This window comes from Bombina bombina, chromosome 3 (genome assembly GCF_027579735.1).
Source record: "Bombina bombina isolate aBomBom1 chromosome 3, aBomBom1.pri, whole genome shotgun sequence".
NCBI lineage: Eukaryota > Metazoa > Chordata > Amphibia > Anura > Bombinatoridae > Bombina > Bombina bombina.
The window spans coordinates 412,898,269-412,923,696 of record NC_069501.1 but is presented as its reverse complement, the minus strand read 5'-3'; the positions used below and the strand labels follow the sequence as shown (position 1 = coordinate 412,923,696).

General features: G+C 41.7%; 1 protein-coding gene across 2 annotated transcripts in view; it reads right to left on the bottom strand.

The window, feature by feature from the left end:
• Positions 1-2,407: 2,407 nt before the first annotated feature.
• SLC41A1 (solute carrier family 41 member 1) overlaps positions 2,408-25,428 on the bottom strand; it is a 70,598-nt gene continuing 47,577 nt past the window's right edge. For both annotated transcript variants that reach the window (XM_053706606.1, XM_053706605.1), the window contains exons 10-11: positions 12,200-12,353; positions 2,408-4,223 (exon numbers count right to left, since the gene is read on the bottom strand). In XM_053706606.1, the coding sequence (XP_053562581.1) occupies positions 4,038-4,223; positions 12,200-12,353 (340 nt within the window). In that variant the 3' untranslated portion in view covers positions 2,408-4,037. The remainder of the gene's footprint in view (positions 4,224-12,199; positions 12,354-25,428) is intronic.

The window sequence follows — 25,428 nt, the reverse complement described above, 5'->3', positions numbered from 1 at the left end:
TTCTAGTCCCAGAGCTGTCTCGCTTTCCTTGCAATCCTGGCAGTTTAGATAATACCTCTGTAAGGGTATGATTCATAACTGCCGCCATATCTTGTAAGGTATATGCAATGGGCGCGCTAGATGTACTTGGCGCCTGAGCGGGAGTTATAGGTTCTGACACGTGGGGAGAGTTAGACGGCATAACTTCCTCCTTGTCAGTTTCTTCAGGTGATAATTTTTTTAGAGCCAGAATATGGTCTTTGTAATCTATAGTAAAATCAGTGCATTTGGTACACATTCTAAGAGGGGGTTCCACAATGGCTTCTAAACATAATGAACAAAGTTTCCTCTATGTCAGACATGTTTAAACAGACTAGTAATGAGACCAGCAAGCTTGGAAAACACTTTAATAACTGAACAAGCAAACAATAAAAACGGTACTGTGCCTTTAAGAGAAAAAAACAATCACATAAACTGCAAAACAGTGAAAAAAGCAGTAAATTCTACGAAATTTTTACAGTGTGTATAATAGACTGAAATAGCATTGCACCCACTTGCAAATGGATGATTAACCCCTTAGTTTCAAAACCGGATAAAAAAAAACGATAGACGTTTTTAAACGGTCACAACCAACTGCCACAGCTCTACTGTGGCTCCTACATGCCCATACGACTTTGGAAGGCACAAAAACCCTGTAGAGGGGTCCTATATATCAGGGGACTCCTTCAGGGAAGCTGGATGTCTCAAGCTGCAAAAACTACTGCGCAATTAAGGCGCGAAAATAGGCCCCTCCCAACCTGTACTCAGTGAGAGGGCCTTAAACTATCCCTAGGCAAAATCTAGTCAGCCATGTGGAAAAACTGGGCCCCAGAAAAAAGTTTTATCACCATTTGTAGTAAACGTTTATATACATCAAGCAAACGTTATATCTATTAAGTAATGAGAGTAAATACAAATATTACCCTTTACAGCAAGCATGATACCAGTCGTTATTAAATCACTGTAATCAGGCTTACCTTAAATTAATCAGGTACTGTCAGCATTTTCTAGCTTATCTCTCTAGAAATATTTAAAACTGCACATACCTCAGAGCAGGAAACCCTGCACGCTATTCCCCCAGCTGAAGTTACCCATCTCTTCAGTTATGTGTGAGAACAGCAGTGGACCTTAGTTACAAGCTGCTAAGATCATGAAAAAACTTCAGGCAGACTCTTCTTCACCTTTCTGCCTGAAGCCAAAATAGTACAACTCCGGTACCATTTGAAAATAATAAACTTTTGATTGAAGATAAACTACATTAATTCACCACATCTCTCTATCTACTTTCCTTGTCGAGAGCTGCAAGAGAATGACTGGGGGTGGCAGTTAGGGGAGGAGCTATATAGACAGCTCTGCTGTGGGTGATCCTCTTGCAGCTTCCTGTTGGGAAGGAGAATATCCCACAAGTAATGGATGAATCCGTGGACTGGATACACCTTACAAGACAAACAAAGTAAAATTTGATAAGAGGTAAACTGGAAACTGCTCTAAATGTCCATGTTCTATCATTTAAAAAAAAAACACAAAAAAAAAACAAAACAAAAAAAACACTAAGCCCAAATTTTTTCTTTCATGATTCAGATAGAGCATGCAATTTTAAGCAACTTTCTAATCTTCTCCGATTATCAAATTTTCTTTGTACTCTTGCTATCTTTATTTAAAAAGCAGGAATGTGATGCATAGGAGCTGGCCCATTTTTGTTTGAAAACCTGGGTTATGCTTGCTTATTGGTGGGTAAATGTAAGCCTAGCTAGCCATGGTGCTGAACCTAAAATGGGCTGACTGCTAAGATTTACATTCCTGCTTTTAAAATAAAGATAGCAAGAGAAAGAGGAAAAATTAATAGGAGTAAATTAGAAACTTGCTTAAAATGTCATGTTCTAGCTGATTTTTTTCTTTTATGATTCAGTGTCCCTTTAAGCAGATGCAGTGAACTATACACAGAAAATGTCTCAAGATTTATAAATAAATCAAAACACTAAACTGTATTTCTTAAATAGGCGTCTTTAGCAAGGAGATGAAGATATTTCTCCCCCCCCCCCCCAATTTGTACACATTGAATAATATATGTCAGAGGTTAACTAGTCCAAAGGAGGGGAAAAAAATATAAAATTGGACTATAGCATAAAATGCCAAAATTATGATAACAGATCACTTGAGGTGCCACACTTTGTTCAGTGCTGAGGGTGAAAAGCCACAAACACTGTTTGCTTCACTCAAACTCATATGCCGTCACTGTTCCCCTGTATATTTACACACTGTTTGCTTCCCATGATCATTTTTAAAGTGTACATTGTCAGGTGAAAAAAAAATGAGTTTTTATGAACTATAGTTGCATGACAAGACACAGATTTTGAAGAATTGGTGAAAGTAACTCACAAACCACAACTTGCAGATTTAAATAAAGTTGAATTTTATTAAATATTTTTCTTTGACAAATATAATTTATATCATTTATTCAGCAGCAACGTCAAAATATGGTTTCCCAAAAGAAAAAAAAAAAAAGGCCATTTCAAACATTTGTTCCCCTACAGTCAGGACATCCCTTAACAGATTAAAGTGACTTATATATAAATCTCCCCTTGTGTTACAGGTTTTTAACAAAAAAGCAAATTTGAATTAAAGGATCAGTTAAATAAACACTGTGGATACAATGACCAGATCAGAAGTGGCTTTTCCATGGACTGTAACAGAAGGGAGATACCAAACACCTTTATTCACCTTAGGATAATTACACAATTTAAAAAAGGAAATCTGAATAATGTTTTGTTATTTTAGGAGCACGCTTTGCAGAGCTTTTTTCACCTTTCCTTGATATTTATTAAAGTACAAATCTATTCTTTGAAAATACCTTTAGCCTGATTTTTTTTTTTTTGCAAACTGAACAAAGGGCCAAATCAGGCCGTTGTATAGCTTGGTAGAACACACAAACTATGGCTTTAATACCCTTGAAAACAATTTCCTGTGCTCTTCTCAAACGTTAGGTAAAGGGACACAGAGCTTGAATTTAAAATGCACTGCCTGCACTTTACAAGGACGACGTAACATAAGAGTGCAAAATATGCGCATGTAACAGCAACAGCTTTTAAAAAAGGTAATTTTTTGCAACAGCAAATTTGCGATACTGCGGTCGTAATTGAATTTGAAATGCAGTTTAAAGTAAGAACGTTATGCCCCTCTAAAGTGGAGACTCCTCAGCATATCAAGGGATCTGTACAACTAGTAAATAACTAAGTGTTTTTTTTTTACCATTGCCTATTACAGTATGAGGTTGGGACAAAATAGAAAAATAATTTGAAAAATGCCAGTAAAGGAAAAAACGTATTGAAGTTTTTGAGGGAAAAAGAAACTGTTTGGTATAAAAAGCTAAAGATGTTCTAGACCACACTATTTGTAGATCAACAACTTTTTCTAAATTAAAAAAAAAAAAAAAAAGTTTTGAAATTAAAAATGAACCAATTACAGGTGTCTATTTCTGTCATATCAAAAACAAATGAAAGTGTAGGCATTTAAATGTGGCTTTGGTGATCAGATCTACGTGATAGAGTGAAGATCTAGGTAGACATTTATGAAATTTCTATACAAAAAAAGGAATCAAAATAATCATTAAGAGGGGCACAAGCGTGGTGAATGCCAAACCGTGCGATATGAACCAATATGAGGAGTTGTTTTTACTGAATTGAAGTAGCATTTTCCTCTTTTCTGCATTACATAGGCCTTCCTTATATTAAGACAATCAAATAGATAAGTTAAAGATTTTGTTCTTAATGGTATCTTCTTCTTAAAGCAGTTCCAGCTGCACAGAGTACATAAATACTAATCCTCGTTTTTCAATCCAGAGTTGGAAGTCTATTCAAATGCAGCAGTTACGCAGATCTATTTAGCTCTGTCCATATTGCACTTGTTTCTGGTAATCCTCAGTATTCTTCCCTACAAGGGGAATGGTGCTATGCATAGATGAAACCAGAAATGCTGGAGCCTAGAACACGGAAACAAATACAGATATATCAAAGGCAGACTCAGTCCCCAACATCAGAGTCTCGGTCCCCAATAAGCCACAACAAGTAGAAGCTGAGTGCCAGCAGCCCAGTGCCTAAAAGGTCTCCCAAGGCTGTTAGATAAGGTATCGAGAAGTTATCTGGATCCATCCCTCTGCCCCACATCCAGTGAACCATCCAGTCCGCAATGTACAGGAGAACCAGGACCTGTGGAACAGAGAAGCAAAAAATAGAGTACGAGGCAAGGGGGAAACACAAATAGGAAGGGCACTTCAGGAAACTGGCACACCTAACATTAAATTATGTGCATCCCTTAAAGTGTCAGTAAACCTTAAAAATAATGTTATATAATTCTGCACATAGTGCTAATATAATGTTATATAATTCTGCACTAACATTGTAAAACCTAATATTCCCAGCTGTATAGTCACAGCCCGGGCCGACCGCGCCATTATACTAAGTGCAGCTCGCTCCTGCTCTGTCTGACAGCGGGAGCGAGCTGCACTTAGTATAATGGCGCGGTCGGGCCGGGCTGTGACTATACAGCTGGCCCGATGCGCTGTGTAAAACAAACAGACCCGCTCAGAAGATCACAGAGAGCAGGTGTGTAAAACAGCCGTTTCTTTTAAAAATTATAAGGGAATATTAGGTTTTACAATGTTTGCGCTAATATAATGTTATATAATTCTGCACTATGTGCAGAATTATATAACATTTTTAAGGTTTACTGTCCCTTTAATGTTTAATGCCTCTAAAATATTGATCTGTGGCCCTCAAGTGTTAGGAAGTTGCCCACGATATAGGTACATATACACAGACATACGATGATAGCTGTTAACAGGATATCTTAAAGGGACATGAAACCCAAACATTTTTATTTAAAATATGTTCTACCTAAATTGTGAACAACTTTTCAATTTACTGCTATTATCAAATTTGCTTTGTTCTCTTGGTATTTGTTGAAGGAGCAGCAATACACTACTGGTTTTTAACTGAACACATGGGTGAGCCAATGACAAGCGAGATAGATATCCATATCCACCAATCAGCAGCTAGAACCTAGGTTTTTGCTGCTTCAGAGCTTTCCTAGATAAACCATTCAGCAAAGGATAACAAAGGGAAGGAAGCAAATTAAACATTAGAAGAAAATTGGAAAGTTGTTTAAAAACAAATTATGTTTACCTGATAATTTCCTTTTCTTCTGATAGAAAGAGTCCACAGCTGCATTCATTACTTTTGGGAAATAAGAACCTGGCCACCAGGAGGAAGCAAAGACACCCCAGCCAAAGGCTTAAATATTACTACCACTCCCCTCATCCCCCAGTCATTCTGCAGAGGAACAAGGAACAGTAGAAGAAATTAGGGTGAAAGGTGCCAGAAGAATGACGCCCCACCTAAAATTATGGGTAGGGAGCTGTGGACTCAATCCATCAGAAGAAAAGGAAATGATCAAGTAAGCATAATTTATGTTTTTCTTCTTAAATGGAAAGAGTCCACAGCTGCATTCATTACCTTTGGGAAAACAATACCCAAGCTTTATAAGACACTGAATGCCAAGAAGGGAGGGTACAATAGGCGGCCCATACTGAGGGCACCAGGCCTGAACCTCTACCCAAGAGGAAAAGCCCCAAAGACACTGACTCACAGTCAGTCCAGAAGCCAAACTAGAGACCACAAACTGACTCGACTGAGCCAACAGTCCTCCAGGAGACACCATTGCCCAACAGACGGTCCCCCACCGCTCATCCCCCATGAATGAAGGAGACACCAGCCGAAACCCCCAAGGGGACAAGGCAAAGGAGAACCAAGGAAACCGAAAGGTCCCCTAATACAAAACAGAACACATCCAAGAGTGAGCCCAGCTCACAGTGACCCAAAGGGGCTCAAACAGGGGAAGGAGGCCACGCCTATACCAAGCGAAAACCGGGATAAGACCAGGTACAGAGACAGAAGAGACGTCTCTCCAACATCCTGCAAGCAGGGAATGCAACTGAAGAGACAAAGTCCTCCCAATGTCTGACCATAGAATACCAAAGCATTCGCCATGAAAGGGGGTTTTTCACCTGGGTGTATTACACAAAGTTTGAGAACACAGTCCATAACAGGACGACACAAGGGGTACTTGTGAGGAGGAAGAAGCAGTCAAGCAAGAAACAGACTGCAAAAGCAACCCCCAGCCAGAGGGCACGCTCCAGGCAACCTAAGTCGCCAGACCTACACACAGGTCCCTAAATAGGGGGAACACAAAACCTCAATCGAGACCCCCTGAGAAGGGAAGTATACCCTTAGAACCCAGAGGAAGAGTAAACCCTCTTCTGAAATCAATGGAGCAAGTTGAAAGGAAAATCTATACTCTAGCAGACTGAGCTAACAGGATAGACTCAACAAGGCTCACACATCCAGAGGAGACTGCGACTTGAACGCAGCGCCTGAGACCGCTCGGCCATCCTGACCTGCAGACCCACGCCTAGCTGGACCAACCCAGCCTCAGGGATCCAAGACAGGGGAACAAAAGAATCCTGAAACAGGTACAGGAACGAGCGTAAGGATAGCACAGCCATCCCCACAGAGTACAATTACAACACGACTCTGAAAACAGACAAGGCCATAGACCTAAGGATCTATCAAAATAAAAGGCCCAACAAGTCTGACTTTGAACCAGCAAGACCCCAGGGGGGAACCAATCCCACCTTTCCGCCTCCCATCAAGGAGAAGCCCCAAGCAAGGAAGGGATGATGCCGGAAGGGCAACAACTGTCCTCAAGGCCGAAATCACCGGCTAATGGGAAGAGAAATTCCCAACACAGATGTCCTAGAAAAGGACCCCCCTACAAGTAGCTTACCAAGCAGAGGTACAGCCAACAAATTAGCCTGCAGAGCAGGGATCCACAGGAACACTGGCAAGCTGACCAGGGGAATGCAACCCTAAGGCGCACCAGAAATTGGACATCCAGTGCCAGCAGCTGGGTATGAACCAACAACCCTTGAGGCACAAAAGCCACACAGCTAACCACCAGATGACATGGGCTACTCTGTGGCAAAGAGTAAAAAATACTCTGAAAAACTGGCCAACCATGACCAGGTTAGGTAGATGGACCAAGGACATAGCCCAAGTTCCCACTACTGTGGAACACCCTGACCAGCCCTGAGATCCAAGAGTCCAAAACCACCCAAGACTGGGTCAGGAAAAAAAATGGCAAGCAAAGCTTCAGCAACTGGAAGTCTCAGGAAGAAAAACAGGTCCGGGCACCTAATAGTTCAGGCAAACCTTACCCTAGAACTAAACACCCCAGCTGGCCAAAAAGCCAGACACAAGGGATATGGATGCATATCCAGAGAATCCGGATAGCGAGAAGAACTCGAAAGCCCCGACCAAAGGAAGGAACCACCCCTAGCTAAAGTCCAACACTCCAAGGAGCAAGTCTAGAAGTCGTATGAAGATACTTCTCAGAGCCTCAGGACAACCAAGGGATACCTCAAGGTAAAAAAAAATCCTACTAGCAGGACTAGTCTCCCTATCACCTCACAAGCAGAGGACACAAGGAAGAGAAAGGCACTAAGCCTACCCAGCTCTGGAAAAAGCCAAGCTAAACAAAGTCCCTGCAGGGAACAACCATCACCCGGAAACACAGATCCCTAAAAGGAGATCCAACTCACCTGGAGACAATGGAAGAAGACCCAAAGGTCTCATAACTCAGACAGACAGTATACATAAAAGAGTAAGAGCTGTATCTAGATACACTATAAACAAACAGCTAACGCTTACACCTGCAAGGTGTGAAGAGCTGCAACTTGTTTCAAACTGCAAACCTTCCGCATGCTAGACAGCTATCCTGTACAAGCTGTTGGACCAAGCCCAAAAGGACAAATCCATAGGCCTAAAAATAAAGGCCAAACCGCTCAACTGCGGTAAGGGGCGTTAAGCCCTCCAACACATGGGGGAAGAAAACTGTTGATGAAATCAGATGTCAGAGTGAAAAACTCCCCTGCCCGGCCATCTATGACTGAAGGCTATAAGGACTGAAACAATCCTTCCCGCCTCACGGACCCACAGGTCCTCTCGAATGCTTAGTTGAACATGAAAAACAATGATAACCTGAGCACTCGGCACTTCTACCGAACCAGCCGAGCAGAACAGCGACACGTGTCTGAACAGCTGCAAGACCGAACAAACCCGACAGGACCAGCCTGCAACTAGGGTCCTAACCAGCAAGCTGCATAAATTCTCCCTCAAAGGGGGAAAAAAAAAAGGACATTTTTAACATAGGACTAACATGTCCAAAACAACTTCCGAAGAAGTAATAAAGGAGTATCAATCCCAGAAGGTTCCTGAAGGAAACAAACACAAATAAAAGACATCCCATCGGATATAAATCAAATATAAAGGCAACCCAGAGGTTAACCCCCTAAAAAGACACAGGCCTACCTGCAGGACCAGCCAAATGGAGCCCTATCTTTCAAAAACTGGGAAAGATCTTAAACAAATGACAATCAGGAGATAACTTCATCCCCACATGTCTAATGAGGTGCACCATTCGAATTAGACTGAAAATCCCTGTATCTGGTAACGATAGAATCATTCAATAACTTAACATGTCTGAGCAATACGCGAAGGCACGCAATTCTGTAATTCTTGAAATGGCATACGGAACAAAACTGGTTGACGTGTCAACGAGGCCAATCCAGGTTTGTCACCGGACACAGAATCTGAAATCAAAATAGTCTCGGTATCAGAATCCTCAGTAACTGAATCTGAAACGAGCACAGTCTCAGCATAAGAATCCTCCATAACTGGATAGAGGACCTTTTTTCTTTTCACAGCCAGAGCAGCTTCCCCCACCTAGAGATCCTCTATTCACACATCAGCAATGACTAATCCGGCTTCCTCCAATCACAGCTTGGTCTCAGGCAATGACTACCCTGGGGGGAAAGCCGTGATTGGAGGAAGCAGGATTAGTCATTGCTGACGTGTGAATAGAGAATCTCTAGGTGGGGGAAGCTGCTCTGGCAGTGAAAAGAAAAATGAATCATGATTAACTAATTATGAGTTTACTGTCCCTTTACGCCTAACTGCAGATTACACGTTTGAGCTAAATAATTTTTTTCTGTACTGTATGATACCTCCATTGTGATTTTATTTTGATTTAACACTTAAAAAAAAAAAAAATCTGTTCATCAGTGATGCTTTTTTTTTTTTTTTTTTTTTTTTTTAATGGCTTTATGGAAGTATTAGCTCAAAACGGAATTAAAGCACAAAAATCGCCTGTGGTCAAACAAAAACGAAATTTAACATTGCCCTATTTGTTAACTTAGTAGCTCAGGCCTTTTTTTCCTATGCAAAAATCCAAAGTTAAAGGGACACTGAACCCAAATTTTTTCTTTCGCGATTCAGATAGAGCATGCAATTTTAAGCAACTTTCCAATTTACTCCTATTATCAAATTTTCTTCATTCTCTTGGTATCGTTATTTGAAATGCAAGAATGTAAGTTTAGATGCCGGCCCATTTTTGGTGAACACACTGTGTTGTTCTTGCCGATTGGTGGATAAATTCACCCACCAATAAACAAGTGCTTTCCATGGTCCTAAACCAAAAAACATTAGCTTAGATGCCTTTTTCAAACAAAGAAAAATTGATAATCGGAGTAAATTAGTAAGTTGCTTAAATTTGCATGCTCTATCTGAATCATGAAAGAAAATATTTGGGTTCAGTGTCCCTTTAATGACCAACTTCTTGTATCATTATTTGGGTTTTAAATGGCAAAACAGCATACGTATATCAACCACCAATACTCAGATGTGTAGTAATACTTTGAAATCACTTTATTGTATCAGGTGTACTGACCTGAAATAAATAGTAAAATTACATTTCAGCAGACTAGTAAATTAGGCTTCTATTTTTTTTTTTTTTTTTTTAAAAAACACTAACTGGTAAGCAATGATATTTTCTTCATGTAATTATATACACACACTTTTGTATAATACATAAAGTTATGAATTACAAAGGTTTTAAAAGCTGCCATTTTGTTAGCAGATTTTGAATTATTTTACAGTACAGGGACATACCCCTTTTAAAAGCCTCTCATCTGCAGATATAAACAAGCTACTTAATTGATCACAAGCCTGAGGATGTTACTCTATTTTTCCTATAAGTGATTGAAAATTGCACACACATACAATTTTTTTTGTAAATTTTTTTGGGGAGTAAAATTAAAGGAGCAAGATATTTTTGTTTTGTTTTTCTTACACTGCACAATTAAACATTTTATGGTGGGATTTTGGGTTTATGTCCCTTTAAATGCTTCCGCCGTGCATGTATCATTACAATCCAATTTTGAGGATTTATATTGCGCAATTTCTACACCATAATGCAAACTAATAAATCAATTAAAAAAATGTCATCTCCCTGGAAATTTCATGAAGATAAATTGCCATAGTTTTGGCTATTATCTTAAAAAGTCCTCCATATGGAAAGCAAGTCTAAAACCACTCTCTCAAAACGAGCAGATGCCACAAACCCTGATTTTCTGAAAATCTAAACTGCTCCATTTCCATCAACATTCAAAAGTCTTAATATATTTTGAAAGTGCCATGGTATGAATAAGAAAGTTAAACCTCACGTGTTTAACCCACTTCATACAAATCTTTCCAAAATTTTTCATGATTCAGATAGAACATAAAATTTTAAACAACTTTCCAAGTGAAGTCTTTGTTTTCTAGTTATCCTTTGTTGGACAGCAGGGATGTAAGTTCAGGAGCGGGCACATGTCTGCAGCACTATATGGCAGCAATTTTGGAACAATGCTATATATTAGCAAGAGCACTAAATGGCAAGTTCTTTTCTGTGAAAGGCACATGTTGAGCAAAAAGAGGCTGCTTCTAGGGTGGTAACTAGCCATAGAACAAGCTATTATGCTATTGTTCGTTCCCAGGTTGAGCGCTTCTCTTTTTATTTATGCAAATTATGACCCTGAGGGAAGTCTCCCTAAGTGTGATGTGGGAATCCAGACGTGGACCCGTTGCTCAGTGTGCCTAGAGGGATATGGCTGCACCTCACTGACGAGGCCCACAATAGGCCGAAACGTACGTCTGGGGTTTTGCCGTTTCCCTCGTTCAGAGAAGGATTGCCTGGTATTTTGGGGCTGGACTGTACTGTTAAGTCAGGATCAGACTGATATGCTACAGGAAAGTTCTTCTCTGTGAAAGGCACATATTGAGCAAAAAGAGGCTGCTTCTAGGGTGGTTACTAGCCATAGAACAAGCTATTATGCTATTGTTCGTTCCCAGGTTGAGCACTTCTCTCTTTTTATAAATGGCAGCATTAAGTCTGGTCATGTAGTGCTTCAGGTATGTGCATGCTACCTATCTAGGTATCTCTTCAATAAAGAACAAGAGAACAAAGCAAATTTAAAGGGACAGTCTAGTCCAAAGTAAACTGATTCAGATAGGGCAACTGCTTTCCAATTTACTTTTATTACCAATTCTGCTTTGTTCTCTTGGTATTCTTAGTTGAAAGCTAAACCTAGGAGGTTCAGATGCTAATTTCTTAGACCTTGAAGGCTGCCTCTAAACTGAATGCATTTTGACAGTTTTTCACCACAAGAGGATCTTAGTTCCTGTGTGTCGTATAGATAACGTGCTCACGCACGTGGAGTTACCTAGGAGTCAGCAATGATTGGCTAAAATGCAAGTCTGTCAAAAGAACTTAAATAAGGGGGCAGTTTGCAGAGGCTTAGATACAAGGTAACCAGAGGTAAAAACTGTATTAATATAACTGTTGGTTATGCAAAAACCATGGAATATGTAATAAAGGAATTATCTTTTAAAACAATAAAAATGCTGGTGTAGACTGTCCCTATAATAATAGAAGTAAAATGGAAACAAAAAAAAACAAACAAAAAAAAATTGTATTCTGTATCTTAAGAAATATTTTTTTGGGGTTTCATCATCATGTATTTTTAGAGAGCCAAGATATTCCGCAGTGCTAATTTCATGTCCCTTTAACTGTTTTTTGTAAAATGGGGCCTTGTAGACACCCACTAAAAATTAGGAATTGTGCACTAGCTTTATTGCTACTGTGTGGTTTCTGTGTCTGTATATGACGTGTGGGCCCTATGGTACCTTAGTGTATGGGTTTAGAGTTTTTCTGTTGCACCTGATTAGAGGTCATTTAGGGTTATACTTACTTGGAGCAATGCAGTAGTCATATAGAAAACGATGAAGATTATTGTCAGTGTAGTGTGCCCCCCTTGCATAGCGCTAATGGTATACAGAAAAACAAGGTGCCCAGGGACCACAAGAAGAAATAGGACACGGGTTGACCGAGAGTTCACATCTGAGGTAGAAAACAAAAAGGGCAAATGTGTCAGGTAAATATTATAAAATAAAAACGAGTAGTGAAAAGTTTTTTTTTTTGTTTATTTAAACACACAACAACCAAAAACTAAAAAGTACTCCCCCTCCCCCCAGGATTTAATCACATACCATTAGCAAAAATGCAAAATTTGATATTCTAGTTTAAAAACAAAACAAAATTGAGTTCGTTTTTTTTAAATATATTTTAAAAAATAATAAAAATCAAAAGCAGCTTTTTTGTGCACGAGCGTTGTGGATTTTTCAGACAAAATAATTTCCAAAAATAATATATGGCATTATAAGTCATTTTTATCATTGCTGGGTGAAAGTTACTTAGTTGGTAATTGTATGTGAGAACTTTTAGAGCTTTCTTTTAAAAACAGTCTAATTGCCTTTGTCATTCAGAAAGAAGGGCTCGGGGGATTGTGCAAATGTTTGTTTTTTCTTTCAACTTTCCACAAGCTGAGAGGGGGGCGTATCTTGGCAGTGGCTGTGCAGGATCCTGATAATATGCTGATTATCACTCAAAATTTGCAACATCCAAGAATGAAAAAAACATAATTGCTACAGTTTGCAGATTCAATAGATTCCAAGATTGCTGTGCTTCGGATTTTTGGGCTGATGAGGCCTTAGGCAGCAGCCTACCCATGAGAATTTGGCACCCCCCTGCAGTAACCCGGTAGTACAGTTGCTGTAGGACTGCTGTTTCTACTTACCTACACAATATTGCTGGTTTTATTGGCCACACTATAAAATTTAGCTTTCTTCTTTGAACGGGGCATGGGGATAATACAATTTATCCAGCGCCATTTTCGGGATCTAAATTTGAGGCTAAACAGTGCCTTTGAGAGTATGATTTACCACTGGACAACCATCTCAGATGTACAGGCAAACATGGTAGTGGCAATACTGCCAGTTAGAACGCCTTTCTTAATAGAGGAAGGACCCCCAAAGTGGAGTTTCTTTAAGTTTAATGGAAGGTACAGAGAGAGATGCTAGAAAGGAGAAAGCAAACTACTTTCACGAGTGATCCTGTTTTGGATAATTATGGCTCCCTTAATCTTGTACAGGACTTGCTGCAGGAGAGACTAGGGGCTGCAGGTGGTACGACTTGCTGGAATACCTACGATCCTCTTACCCGTATCTGTTCCTGTATCTTAATTTGGGGACATTTTGGGTCACTGTGTAGTCTATTTTGTTGAATTTGTACTAGAAGTCGTACAACACATGTATACTTTACTTGAATGAGTTATAATTGGGGATAGGCTAAATTTGAGCATATCCTCTTTCCACTCTGCCATGTAACTCCTATAATTTCGACAGACTTTAGCTTTTTGATTTCCTAGGTGTTTGTGAAAGAAAACCATATGAGGTGCATCACCGTGTACTGTAAGAATCTAAAGAATTCTCATTGTAATGTTTATAAATGAGACTTCTAGGGAGTTCGTGAATTTAGATTATCAGCACTTCTTTGCTCTCTGAGACTACAAATATGTTGTCATAACTTGCCACTTTCAAGCAGCGTTAGAGCCAGTTTACCACTTAATGATAATCCAGTAGAATCCTCCCTCTAGACTGCTAGGGCTCCTGTCAGTGGTCGGGATTGTGAGGCATAATTTATCATTGCTGTGTAGGTAGTTGCTAGTTTGTCATACCCTTCAGCACATTTATGGTTGTGAATATATCGACTGTGTACTTTAGATTTAATGAAGGACTGAATAGTCTGCAACACTCATCTCCTAATTTTAGTTCTCCCCATAGGTCACTTATAATGGGGCCCTTCTTTTATTTTGACTCACTAGACCCACAGGATAGTACTCCCCCCCCCCCCTTTCTTTTTATTGTTAAAAGGGACAGAGCACTGTAAAATAGTTTTCCCCTAAATGTGTTCCCAGCGATTTATTATACCAGCTGCAGCATGTAAAAATGTATGATAAATTGCTCATATATGTTTCTTTTTGCAAATTAAATAACTGGATTTGCTCTTTGAAACAAAAGCTCAACATAATAGGCTAAGCTTGCAGTACGATCAGATCTCGTTATCTTGTCACTCAAATGTTTCCCTTATCTCCATCTCTGTACAATACTTAGAAAGAACAATTGAAAACGAACATTTTAGAGCTTTATCTCTTCCACCTCCCCCTGGGAGTGCAATTTCTTCTGCTGGCTGTGTTTACATAGCTTCTCAATAGCCTATACCTAGGTATAGAAACTTTCGGTATAGGTAGGGATACAACAGGCTAAATCACCTATTTCAAATGCCAATATAAAAGGCTAAGTTATTCACTAAAACATTTATCATGAACCCAAAGTGGCCTTTTCTGAGATCTTATTTGAGATTATAATTATTTGAGATTATACGCAGAGTGGTCTGTAAGTGACTGCTTATTTCTTATGGAAATGTATTTTCTTTTCCTTATAACACCAGATTCCATTAGAGGAGATATGGTAAATACCTTGTTAAAATTAAAAGGTTTGTTCTTATTGTTAGAATTGCAGGCATATCTTTAGCGATTTCTACAGCTCATATTTCAGCAGTGTGTTTAATAAGAAAAAACATAATTTATGCTTACCTGATAAATTTATTTCTCTTGTAGTGTATCCAGTCCACAGATCATCCATTACTTGTGGGATATTCTCCTTCCCAACAGGAAGTTGCAAGAGGATCACCCACAGCAGAGCTGCTATATAACTCCTCCCCTCACTGCCATATCCAGTCATTCGACCGAAACAAGCCAAGAAAGGAGAAACCATAGGGTGCAGTGGTGACTGAAGTTTAATTAAAATTTAGACCTGCCTTAAAAAGGACAGGGCGGGCCGTGGACTGGATACACTACAAGAGAAATAAATTTATCAGGTAAGCATAAATTATGTTTCTCTTGTTAAGTGTATCCAGTCCACGGATCATCCATTACTTGTGGGATACCAATACCAAAGCTAAAGTACACGGATGATGGGAGGGACAAGGCAGGAACCACTGCCTGAAGAACCTTTCTCCCAAAAACAGCCTCCGAAGAAGCAAAAGTATCAAATTTGTAAAATTTTGAAAAGGTATGAAGCGAAGACCAAGTCGCAGCCTTGCAAATCTGTTCAACAGAGGCCTCATTTTTAAAGGCCCAGGTGGAAGCCACAGCTCTAGTAGAATGAGCTGTAATTCTTTCAGGGGGCTGCTGTCCAGCAGTCTCATAAGCTAAACTGATTATACTCCGAAGCCAAAAGGAAAGAGAGGTTGCCGAGGCCTTTTGACCTCTCCTCTGTCCAGAGTAAACAACAAACAGGTTAGATGTTTGACGAAAATCTTTAGTAGCCTGCAAGTAAAACTTCAATGCACGGACTACGTCTAGATTATGCAAAAGACGTTCCTTCTTTGAAGAAGGATTAGGGCATAATGATGGAACAACAATCTCTTGATTGATGTTCTTGTTAGAAACCACCTTAGATAAAAACCCAGGTTTTGTACGCAGAACTACTTTATCTGAATGAAAGATCAGATAAGGAGAATCACAATGTAAGGCAGATAACTCCGAGACTCTTCGAGCCGAGGAAATAGCCATCAGAAAAATAACTTTCCATGATAGAAGTTTGATATCAATAGAATGAAGGGGTTCAAACGGAACCCCTTGAAGAACTTTAAGAAACAAGTTTAAGCTCCATGGGGGAGCAACAGGTTTAAACACAGGCTTAATTCTAACTAAAGCCTGAACGTCTGGAACTTCTGCCAGACGCTTGTGTAAAAGAATAGACAGAGTAGAAATCTGTCCCTTTAAAGAACTAGCTGATAATCCTTTGTCCAAACCCTCTTGGAGGAAGGACAATATTCTAGGAATCCTAACCCTACTCCATGAGTAATTCTTGGATTCACACCAATGAAGATATTTACGCCATATCTTGTGGTAAATTTTCCTGGTGACAGGCTTTCGTGCCTGTATTAAGGTATCAATTACTGACTCGGAGAAGCCACGCTTTGATAGAATCAAGCGTTCAATCTCCATGCAGTCAGTCTCAGAGAAAGATTCGGATGATTGAAAGGACCTTGTATTAGAAGGTCTTGTCTCAGAGGCAGAGTCCATGGTGGAAAGGATGACATGTCCACTAGGTCTGCATACCAGGTCCTGCGTGGCCACGCAGGCGCTATCAATATCACCGATGCTCTCTCCTGTTTGATTTTGGCAATCAGACGAGGGAGCAGAGGAAACGGTGGAAACACATAAGCCAGGTTGAAGAACCAAGGCGCTGCTAGAGCATCTATCAGTGCCGCTCCTGGGTCCCTGGACCCGGATCCGTAACAAGGAAGCTTGGCGTTCTGGCGAGACGCCATGAGATCCAGTTCTGGTTTGCCCCAACGGAGAACCAATTGAGCAAACACCTCTGGATGGAGTTCCCACTCTCCCGGATGAAAAGTCTGACGACTTAGAAAATCCGCCTCCCAGTTCTCTACCCCTGGGATATGGATCGCTGACAGGTGGCAAGAGTGAGTCTCTGCCCAGCGAATTATCTTGGAGACTTCTGACATGGTTAGGGAACTCCTGGTCCCCCCTTGATGGTTGATGTAAGCCACAGTCGTGATGTTGTCCGACTGAAATCTGATGAACCTCAGTGTTGCTAACTGAGGCCAAGCTAGAAGAGCATTGAATATTGCTCTTAACTCCAGAATATTTATTGGGAGGAGTTTCTCCTCCTGAGTCCATGAACCCTGAGCCTTCAGGGAGTTCCAGACTGCACCCCAACCTAGAAGGCTGGCGTCTGTTACAATGGTCCAATCTGGCCTGCGAAAGGTCATACCTTTGGACAGATGGACCCGAGATAACCACCAGAGAAGAGAATCTCTGGTTTCCTGATCCAGATTTAGTAGAGGGGACAAATCTGTGTAATCCCCATTCCACTGACTGAGCATGCATAATTGCAGTGGTCTGAGATGCAGGCGCGCAAATGGCACTATGTCCATCGCCGCTACCATTAAGCCGATTACTTCCATGCACTGAGCCACCGTGGGGCGCGGAATGGAGTGAAGAACATGGCAAGCATTTAGAAGTTTTGATAACCTGGACTCCGTCAGGTAAATTTTCATTTCTATAGAATCTATCAGAGTCCCTAGGAAGGAAACCCTTGTGAGAGGAGATAGAACTCTTTTCTTCGTTCACCTTCCACCCATGCGACCTCAGAAATGCCAGAACTATCTCTGTATGAGATTTGGCAATTTGAAAGCTTGACGCCTGTATCAGGATGTCGTCTAGGTAAGGAGCCACCGCTATGCCTTGCGGTCTTAGAACCGCCAGAAGTGAGCCCAGAACCTTTGTAAAAATTCTTGGGGCTGTAGCCAACCCGAATGGAAGAGCTACAAACTGGTAATGCCTGTCTAGAAAGGCAAACCTCAGGAACCGATGATGATTCTTGTGAATCGGAATGTGAAGGTAGGCATCCTTTAAGTCCACTGTGGTCATGTACTGACCCTCTTGGATCATGGGTAAAATGGTTCGAATAGTTTCCATCTTGAATGACGGAACTCTGAGGAATTTGTTTAGGATCTTTAAATCCAAAATTGGTCTGAAGGTTCCCTCTTTTTTGGGCACCACAAACAGATTTGAATAAAACCCCTGTCCTTGTTCCGTCCGCGGAACTGGATGGATCACTCCCATTACAAGGAGGTCTTGCACGCAGCTTAGGAATGCCTCTTTCTTTATCTGGTTTGCAGATAATCTTGAAAGGTGAAATCTCCCTTGTGGGGGAGAAGCTTTGAAGTCCAGAAGATATCCCTGAGATATGATCTCCAACGCCCAGGGATCCTGAACATCTCTTGCCCACGCCTGGGCGAAGAGAGAGAGTCTGCCCCCTACTAGATCCATTGTCGGATAGGGGGCCGCTCCTTCATGCTGTCTTGGAGGCAGCAGCAGGCTTTCTGGCCTGCTTGCCCTTGTTCCAGGACTGGGTAGGTTTCCAGGCCTGCTTAGATTGAGCAAAAGTTCCCTCTTGTTTTGAAGTAGAGGGAGCTGATCCTGCACCTGCCTTGAAGTTTCGAAAGGCACGAAAATTAGACTGTTTGGCCCTTGATTTGGCCCTGTCCTGAGGAAGGGTATGACCCTTACCTCCAGTAATGTCAGCAATAATTTCTTTCAAACCAGGCCCGAATAAGGTCTGCCCCTTGAAAGGAATGTTGAGTAATTTAGACTTTGAAGTCACGTCAGCTGACCAGGATTTAAGCCGTAGCGCCCTGCGCACCTGGATGGCGAATCCGGAATTCTTAGCCGTTAGTTTAGTCAAATGAACAATGGCATCAGAAACAAATGAGTTAGCTAGCTTAAGTGTTCTAAGCTTGTCAATAATTTCAGTCAATGGAGCTGTATGGATGGCCTCTTCCAGGGCCTCAAACCAGAACGCCGCCGCAGCAGTGACAGGCGCAATGCATGCAAGGGGCTGTAAAATAAAACCTTGTTGAATAAACATTTTCTTAAGGTAACCCTCTAATTTTTTTATCCATTGGATCTGAAAAAGCACAACTGTCCTCAACCGGGATAGTGGTAGGCTTTGCTAAAGTAGAAACTGCTCCCTCCACCTTAGGGACTGTCTGCCATAAGTCCCGTGTAGTGGCATCTATTGGAAACATTTTTCTAAATATAGGAGGTGGGGAAAAGGGCACACCGGGTCTATCCCACTCCTTACTAATAATTTCTGTAAGCCTTTTAGGTATTGGAAAAACATCAGTACTCACCGGCACTGCATAGTATTTATCCAGCCTACACAATTTCTCTGGCACTGCAATTGTGTCACAGTCATTCAAAGCAGCCAATACCTCCCCAAGCAATACACGGAGGTTCTCAAGCTTAAATTTAAAATTAGAAATCTCTGAATCAGGTCTCCCCGAGTCAGAGACGTCACCCACAGACTGAAGCTCTCCGTCCTCAGATTCTGCATATTGTGACGCAGTATCAGACATGGCTCTTACAGCATCTACGCGCTCTGTATCTCGTCTAACCCCAGAGCTATCGCGCTTGCCTCTCAATTCAGGCAATCTGGCTAATACCTGTGACAGGGTATTATTCATGATTGCAGCCATGTCCTGCAAAGTAATCGCTATGGGCATCCCTGATGTACTTGGTGCCATATTAGCGTGTGTCCCTCGAGCGGGAGGCGAAGGGTCCGACACGTGGGGAGAGTTAGTCGGCATAACTTCCCCCTCGACAGACCCCTCTGGTGACAATTCTTTTATAGATAAAAAGACTGATCTTTACAGTTTAAGGTGAAATCAATACATTTAGTACACATTCTCCTATGGGGCTCCACCATGGCTTTTAAACATAATGAACAAGTAGTTTCCTCTGTGTCAGACATGTTTGTACAGACTAGCAATGAGACTAGCAAGCTTGGAAAACACTTTAAACCAAGTTAACAAGCAATATAAAAAACTACTGTGCCTTTAAGAGAAACACATTTTGGCAAAATTTGAAATAACAGTGAAAAAAGGCAGTTACACTAACGAAATTTTTACAGTGTATGTAACAAGTTAGCAGAGCATTGCACCCACTTGCAAATGGATGATTAACCCCTTAATACCAAAAACGGAATAATAAATGACAAAAACGTTTTTAAACAGTCACAACAACTGCCACAGGTCTACTGTGGTTGTTACCCTCCTCAAACACGAGTTTTGAAGCCTTTTGAGCCCTTCAGAGATGTCCTGTATCATGCAGAAGGAAGCTGAGTGTCTCTGTCTGTAATTTTAGCTGCGCAGAAAAGCGCTAAAAACAGAATTTATGCTTACCTGATAAATTACTTTCTCCAACGGTGTGTCCGGTCCACGGCGTCATCCATTACTTGTGGGAAATATTCTCCCCCACAGGGAAAGGCAAGGAGAGCACACAGCAAGAGCTGTCCATATAGCTCCCCCTCTGGCTCCGCCCCCCCAGTCATTCGACCGACGGTTAGGAGAAAAAGGAGAAACTATAGGGTGCCGTGGTGACTGTAGTGTATAAAGAAAAAATTTTCAACCTGATTAAAAAACCAGGGCGGGCCGTGGACCGGACACACCGTTGGAGAAAGTAATTTATCAGGTAAGCATAAATTCTGTTTTCTCCAACATTGGTGTGTCCGGTCCACGGCGTCATCCATTACTTGTGGGAACCAATACCAAAGCTTTAGGACACGGATGAAGGGAGGGAGCAAATCAGGTTACCTAAACGGAAGGCACCACGGCTTGCAAAACCTTTCTCCCAAAAATAGCCTCCGAAGAAGCAAAAGTATCAAATTTGTAGAATTTGGCAAAAGTGTGCAGAGAAGACCAAGTTGCTGCCTTACATATCTGGTCAACAGAAGCCTCGTTCTTGTAGGCCCATGTGGAAGCCACAGCCCTAGTAGAGTGAGCTGTGATACGGTCAGGAGGCTGCCGTCCGGCAGTCTCATAAGCCAAGCGGATAATGCTTTTCAGCCAGAAAGAGAGAGGTAGCAGTAGCTTTTTGACCTCTCCTCTTACCAGAGTAAACGACAAAACAAAGATGAGGTTTGTCTAAAATCTTTTGTTGCTTCTAAATAGAACTTTAAAGCACGAACAACATCTAAATTGTGTAATAAACGTTCCTTCTTTGAAACTGGATTCGGACACAAAGAAGGAACAACTATTTCCTGGTTGATGTTCTTGTTGGAAACAACTTTTGGAAGAAAACCAGGCTTAGTACGCAAAACAACCTTATCTGAATGAAAAACCAGATATGGTGGATTACACTGCAAAGCAGATAATTCAGAAACTCTTCTAGCAGAAGAAATAGCAACCAAAAACAGAACTTTCCAAGATAATAATTTAATATCTATGGAATGTAAAGGTTCAAACGGAACCCCTTGAAGAACTGAAAGAACTAAATTTAGACTCCAAGGAGGAGTCATGGGTCTGTAAACAGGCTTGATTCTAACCAAAGCCTGAACAAAAGCTTGTACATCTGGCAAAGCTGCCAGTCATTTGTGCAACAAGACAGATAATGCAGAAATCTGTCCTTTTAGAGAACTAGCTGACAACCCTTTATTCAAACCTTCTTGGAGAAAGGAGAGAATCTTTGGAATTTTAATCTTACTCCAGGAGAATCCTTTGGATTCACACCAACAGATATATCTTTTCCATATTTTATGGTAAATCTTTCTAGTCACAGGTTTTCTTGCTTGGACCAGAGTATCTATCACAGAATTTGAAAACCCACGCTTGGATAAAATCAAGCGTTAAATTTCCAAGCAGTCAGCTGCAGAGAAACTAGATTTGGATGTTCGAATGGACCTTGTACTAGAAGATCCTGTCTCAAAGGTAGCTTCCATGGTGGAGCCGATGACATATTCACCAGGTCTGCATACCAAGTCCTGCGTGGCCACGCAGGAGCTATCAGAATCACAGAGGCCTTCTCCTGTTTGATCCTGGCTATGAGCCTGGGAAGGAGAGGAAACGGTGGAAACACATATGCTAGGTTGAACGACCAAGGCGCCACTAATGCATCCACTAGAGTCGCCTTGGGATCCCTGGATCTGGACCCGTAGCAAGGTATCTTGAAGTTCTGACGGGACGCCATTAGATCCATGTCTGGAATGCCCCATAATTGGGTTAACTGAGCAAAGACCTCCGGATGGAGTTCCCACTCCCCCGGATGGAAAGTCTGACGACTCAAATAGTCCGCCTCCCAGTTGTCTACTCCTGGGATGTGAATAGCAGATAGATGGCAGGAGTGATTCTCTGCCCATTGGATTATCTTGGTTACTTTCTTCATCGCTAGGGAACTCTTTGTTCCCCCCCTGATGATTGATGTACGCAACAGTCGTTATGTTGTCCGACTGAAATCTTATGAACCTGGCTTCCGCTAGCTGAGGCCAAGCCAGGAGCGCATTGAATATAGCTCTTAGTTCCAAAATGTTTATCGGGAGAAGCGACTCTTCCCGCGACCATAGGCCCTGAGCTTTCAGGGAGTCCCAGACAGCGCCCCACCCCAAGAGGCTGGCGTCGGTCGTGACGATGACCCACTCCAGTCTGCGGAAACTCATTCCCTGAGACAGGTGATCCTGGGTCAACCACCAGAGAAGTGAGTCCCTGGTTACCTGATCTACTTGAATTTGGGGAGACAAGTCTGTATAGTCCCCATTCCACTGATTGAGCATGCATAGCTGTAATGGTCTTAGATGAATTCGAGCAAAAGGAACCACATCCATTGCTGCGACCATTAGTCCTATTACTTCCATGCATTGAGCTATGGAGGGTTGAGGAATAGAATGAAGAACTCGACAAGCTTTTAGAAGCTTTGCCTTTCTGACTTCTGTGAGAAAGATCTTCATTTCCACAGAATCTATTATTGTTCCCAGAAAAGGAACCCTTGTGGATGGTGACAGTGAACTTTTTTCTATGTTCACCTTCCACCCGTGAGATCTGAGAAAGGCCAACACAATGTCTGTATGAGCCCTCGCTTTGGAAAGGGACGACGCTTGGATTAGGATGTCGTCTAGATAAGGTGCTACAGCGATGCCCCTCGGCCTTAGGACCGCTAGAAGGGACCCTAGCACCTTTGTGAAAATTCTGGGAGCGGTGGCTAAACCGAATGGAAGAGCCACAAACTGGTAATGTTTGTCCAGAAAGGCGAACCTCAGGAACTGATGATGAGATTTGTGGATTGGGATATGCAGATACGCATCTTTTAGATCCACGGTAGTCAAAAATTGACCCTGCTGGATTGTCGGTAAGATTGTCCGAATGGTTTCCATCTTGAAGGATGGAACTCTGAGGAACTTTTTTAATATCTTTAAATCCAGAAATGGCCTGAAAGTTCCCTCTTTTTTGGGAACCACAAACAGGTTTGAGTAAAAACCTAGACCTTGTTCCCCCGGAGGGGACTGGGTTTATCACTCCCATCTTTGATAGGTCTCTTACACAATGTAAGAATGCCTGTTTCTTTATCTTGTCTGAAGATAAGCGAGACAGGTGGAACCTTCCCTTTGGAGGCAGTCCCTTGAATTCTAACAGGTATCCCTTGGAAACTATCTCTAGTGCCCAGGGATCCAGAACATCTCTTGCCGAAGCCTGAGCGAAGAGAGATAGTCTGCCCCCTACCAGATTCGGTCCCGGATCGGGGGCTACCCCTTCATGCTGTCTTGGTAGCAAGCAGCAGGTTTCTTGGTTTGTTTACCCTTGTTCCAGCCTTGCATGGGCTTCCAAGCGGGTTTGGGCTGGGCCGCGTTACCTTCTTGTCTAGCGGCAGTGGAGTTATTAGCCGGTCCGTTCCTGAAATTGAGAAAGGAACGAAAATTAGACTTGTTCTTAGCCTTAAAAGGCCTATCCTGTGGGAGGGCATGGCCCTTACCCCCAGTGATGTCTGAAATAATTTCCTTCAATTCCGGCCCAAAAAGGGTCTTACCCTTGAAAGGAATATTCAGTAACTTAGTCTTGGACGACACATCTGCCGACCAGGATTTTAGCCAAAGCGCCCTCCGCGCTACTATAGCAAAACCTGAGTTTTTCGCCGCCAATTTCGTTATTTGAAAGGCGGCATCCAATATAAAGGAATTAGCTAACTTTAATGCGTGAATTCTGTCCATGACTTCTTCATAGGAAGTCTCTTTCTGGAGCGACCTTTCTAGTTCTTCGAACCAAAAGGACGCCGCTGAAGTGACAGTAATAACACACGTAGCTGGTTGAAGGATGAACCCTTGCTGAACAAAAATCTTTTTAAGCAATCCTTCCAATTTTTTATCCATAGGATCTTTGAAAGCGCAGCTGTCCTCTATAGGAATAGTTGTGCGCTTCGCTAGTGTTGAAACAGCTCCCTCAACCTTCGGGACCGTTTGCCATGCGTCCCTTCTAGGGTCTACTATGGGAAACATTTTCTTAAATATAGGAGGTGGGGCAAAGGGTACACCTGGCTTCTCCCACTCCTTTTCCACTATGTTCGCTACCCTCTTAGGTATTGGAAAAGCGTCGTCGTGCACTGGGACCTCAAAAATTTGTCCAATTTGCACAACTTCTCTGGTACTACCATGGAATCACAGTCATCCAGAGTAGCTAATACCTCCTTAAGCAAAGCGCGGAGATGTTCTAGTTTAAACTTAAATGCCACTAGATCAGGTTCTGCCTGTTGAGAAATTTTTCCTGAATCTGAAATTTCACCCTCAGATAGCCCTTCCCTTACAGCCAATTCCAATTGATGCGAGGGTAAAATAGATAAGGCATCGTCAGCATGTGATTGTTCATCCTTTTTATCTGTATTTAAAACTGAACAATCACGCTTTCTCTGAAAAGCTGGCAGTTTGGATAAAAGATTTGCTATAGAATTATCCACTACTACTGATAATTGTTGCATAGAAATAAGCACTGGCGCGCTAGGTGTCGCCTGCGCGGGCAAAGCTGGTGTAGACACAGAAGGAGAGGATGTAGAGCTATCCCCACTACCTTCATTAGATAAATCATCTTGGGCAACATTATGAAAAATAACAGAGCTGTCCTGATTTTGTTTGGACGCTATGGCGCAATTATCACAAACACTCGAAGGGGGAACCACATTTGTCTCTATACACACAGAACATAGGTTATCTGATGGCACAGACATGTTAAACAGATTTAGGCAGGCAAACAATGCAATAAAAACGATTTTAAACAAAAACGTTACTGTCTCTTTAAATAATAAAATGACACATTTATTTCTGAATGTTCAAAAAACTATGAAGGCAATATCCGATTTTTCTGAAATTTGGACCCCAGTGTCTTAATGCTTAGAAAGTATTGCACAGCAAATATGGAGACTCTAGCTCTTAAAACAAGCAAACCGGAGCTAATTGTTGGATTTAACCGTTTTTATACACTACAATCCCTGCTACAGCCTTGTTGCAGCTTTTTACCTTCCTTAGGGGTCACCATTCACAGAAAAAAGCCTTTTGGAGTCACTTTCTGAGCCACAGGACCCTATCTGCATGCACTGCCTTGTAAATCAACTGTGCAGCTGAAGCACCAAAATGAGGCTTCCTCCCTCAGCACACTAGAGTGAAGGGGCCTTCCTGACTAGATTTAGGTGTCTAAAACAAGCCAGATCAATAAAAAACGTTCCCCAGTGTATGT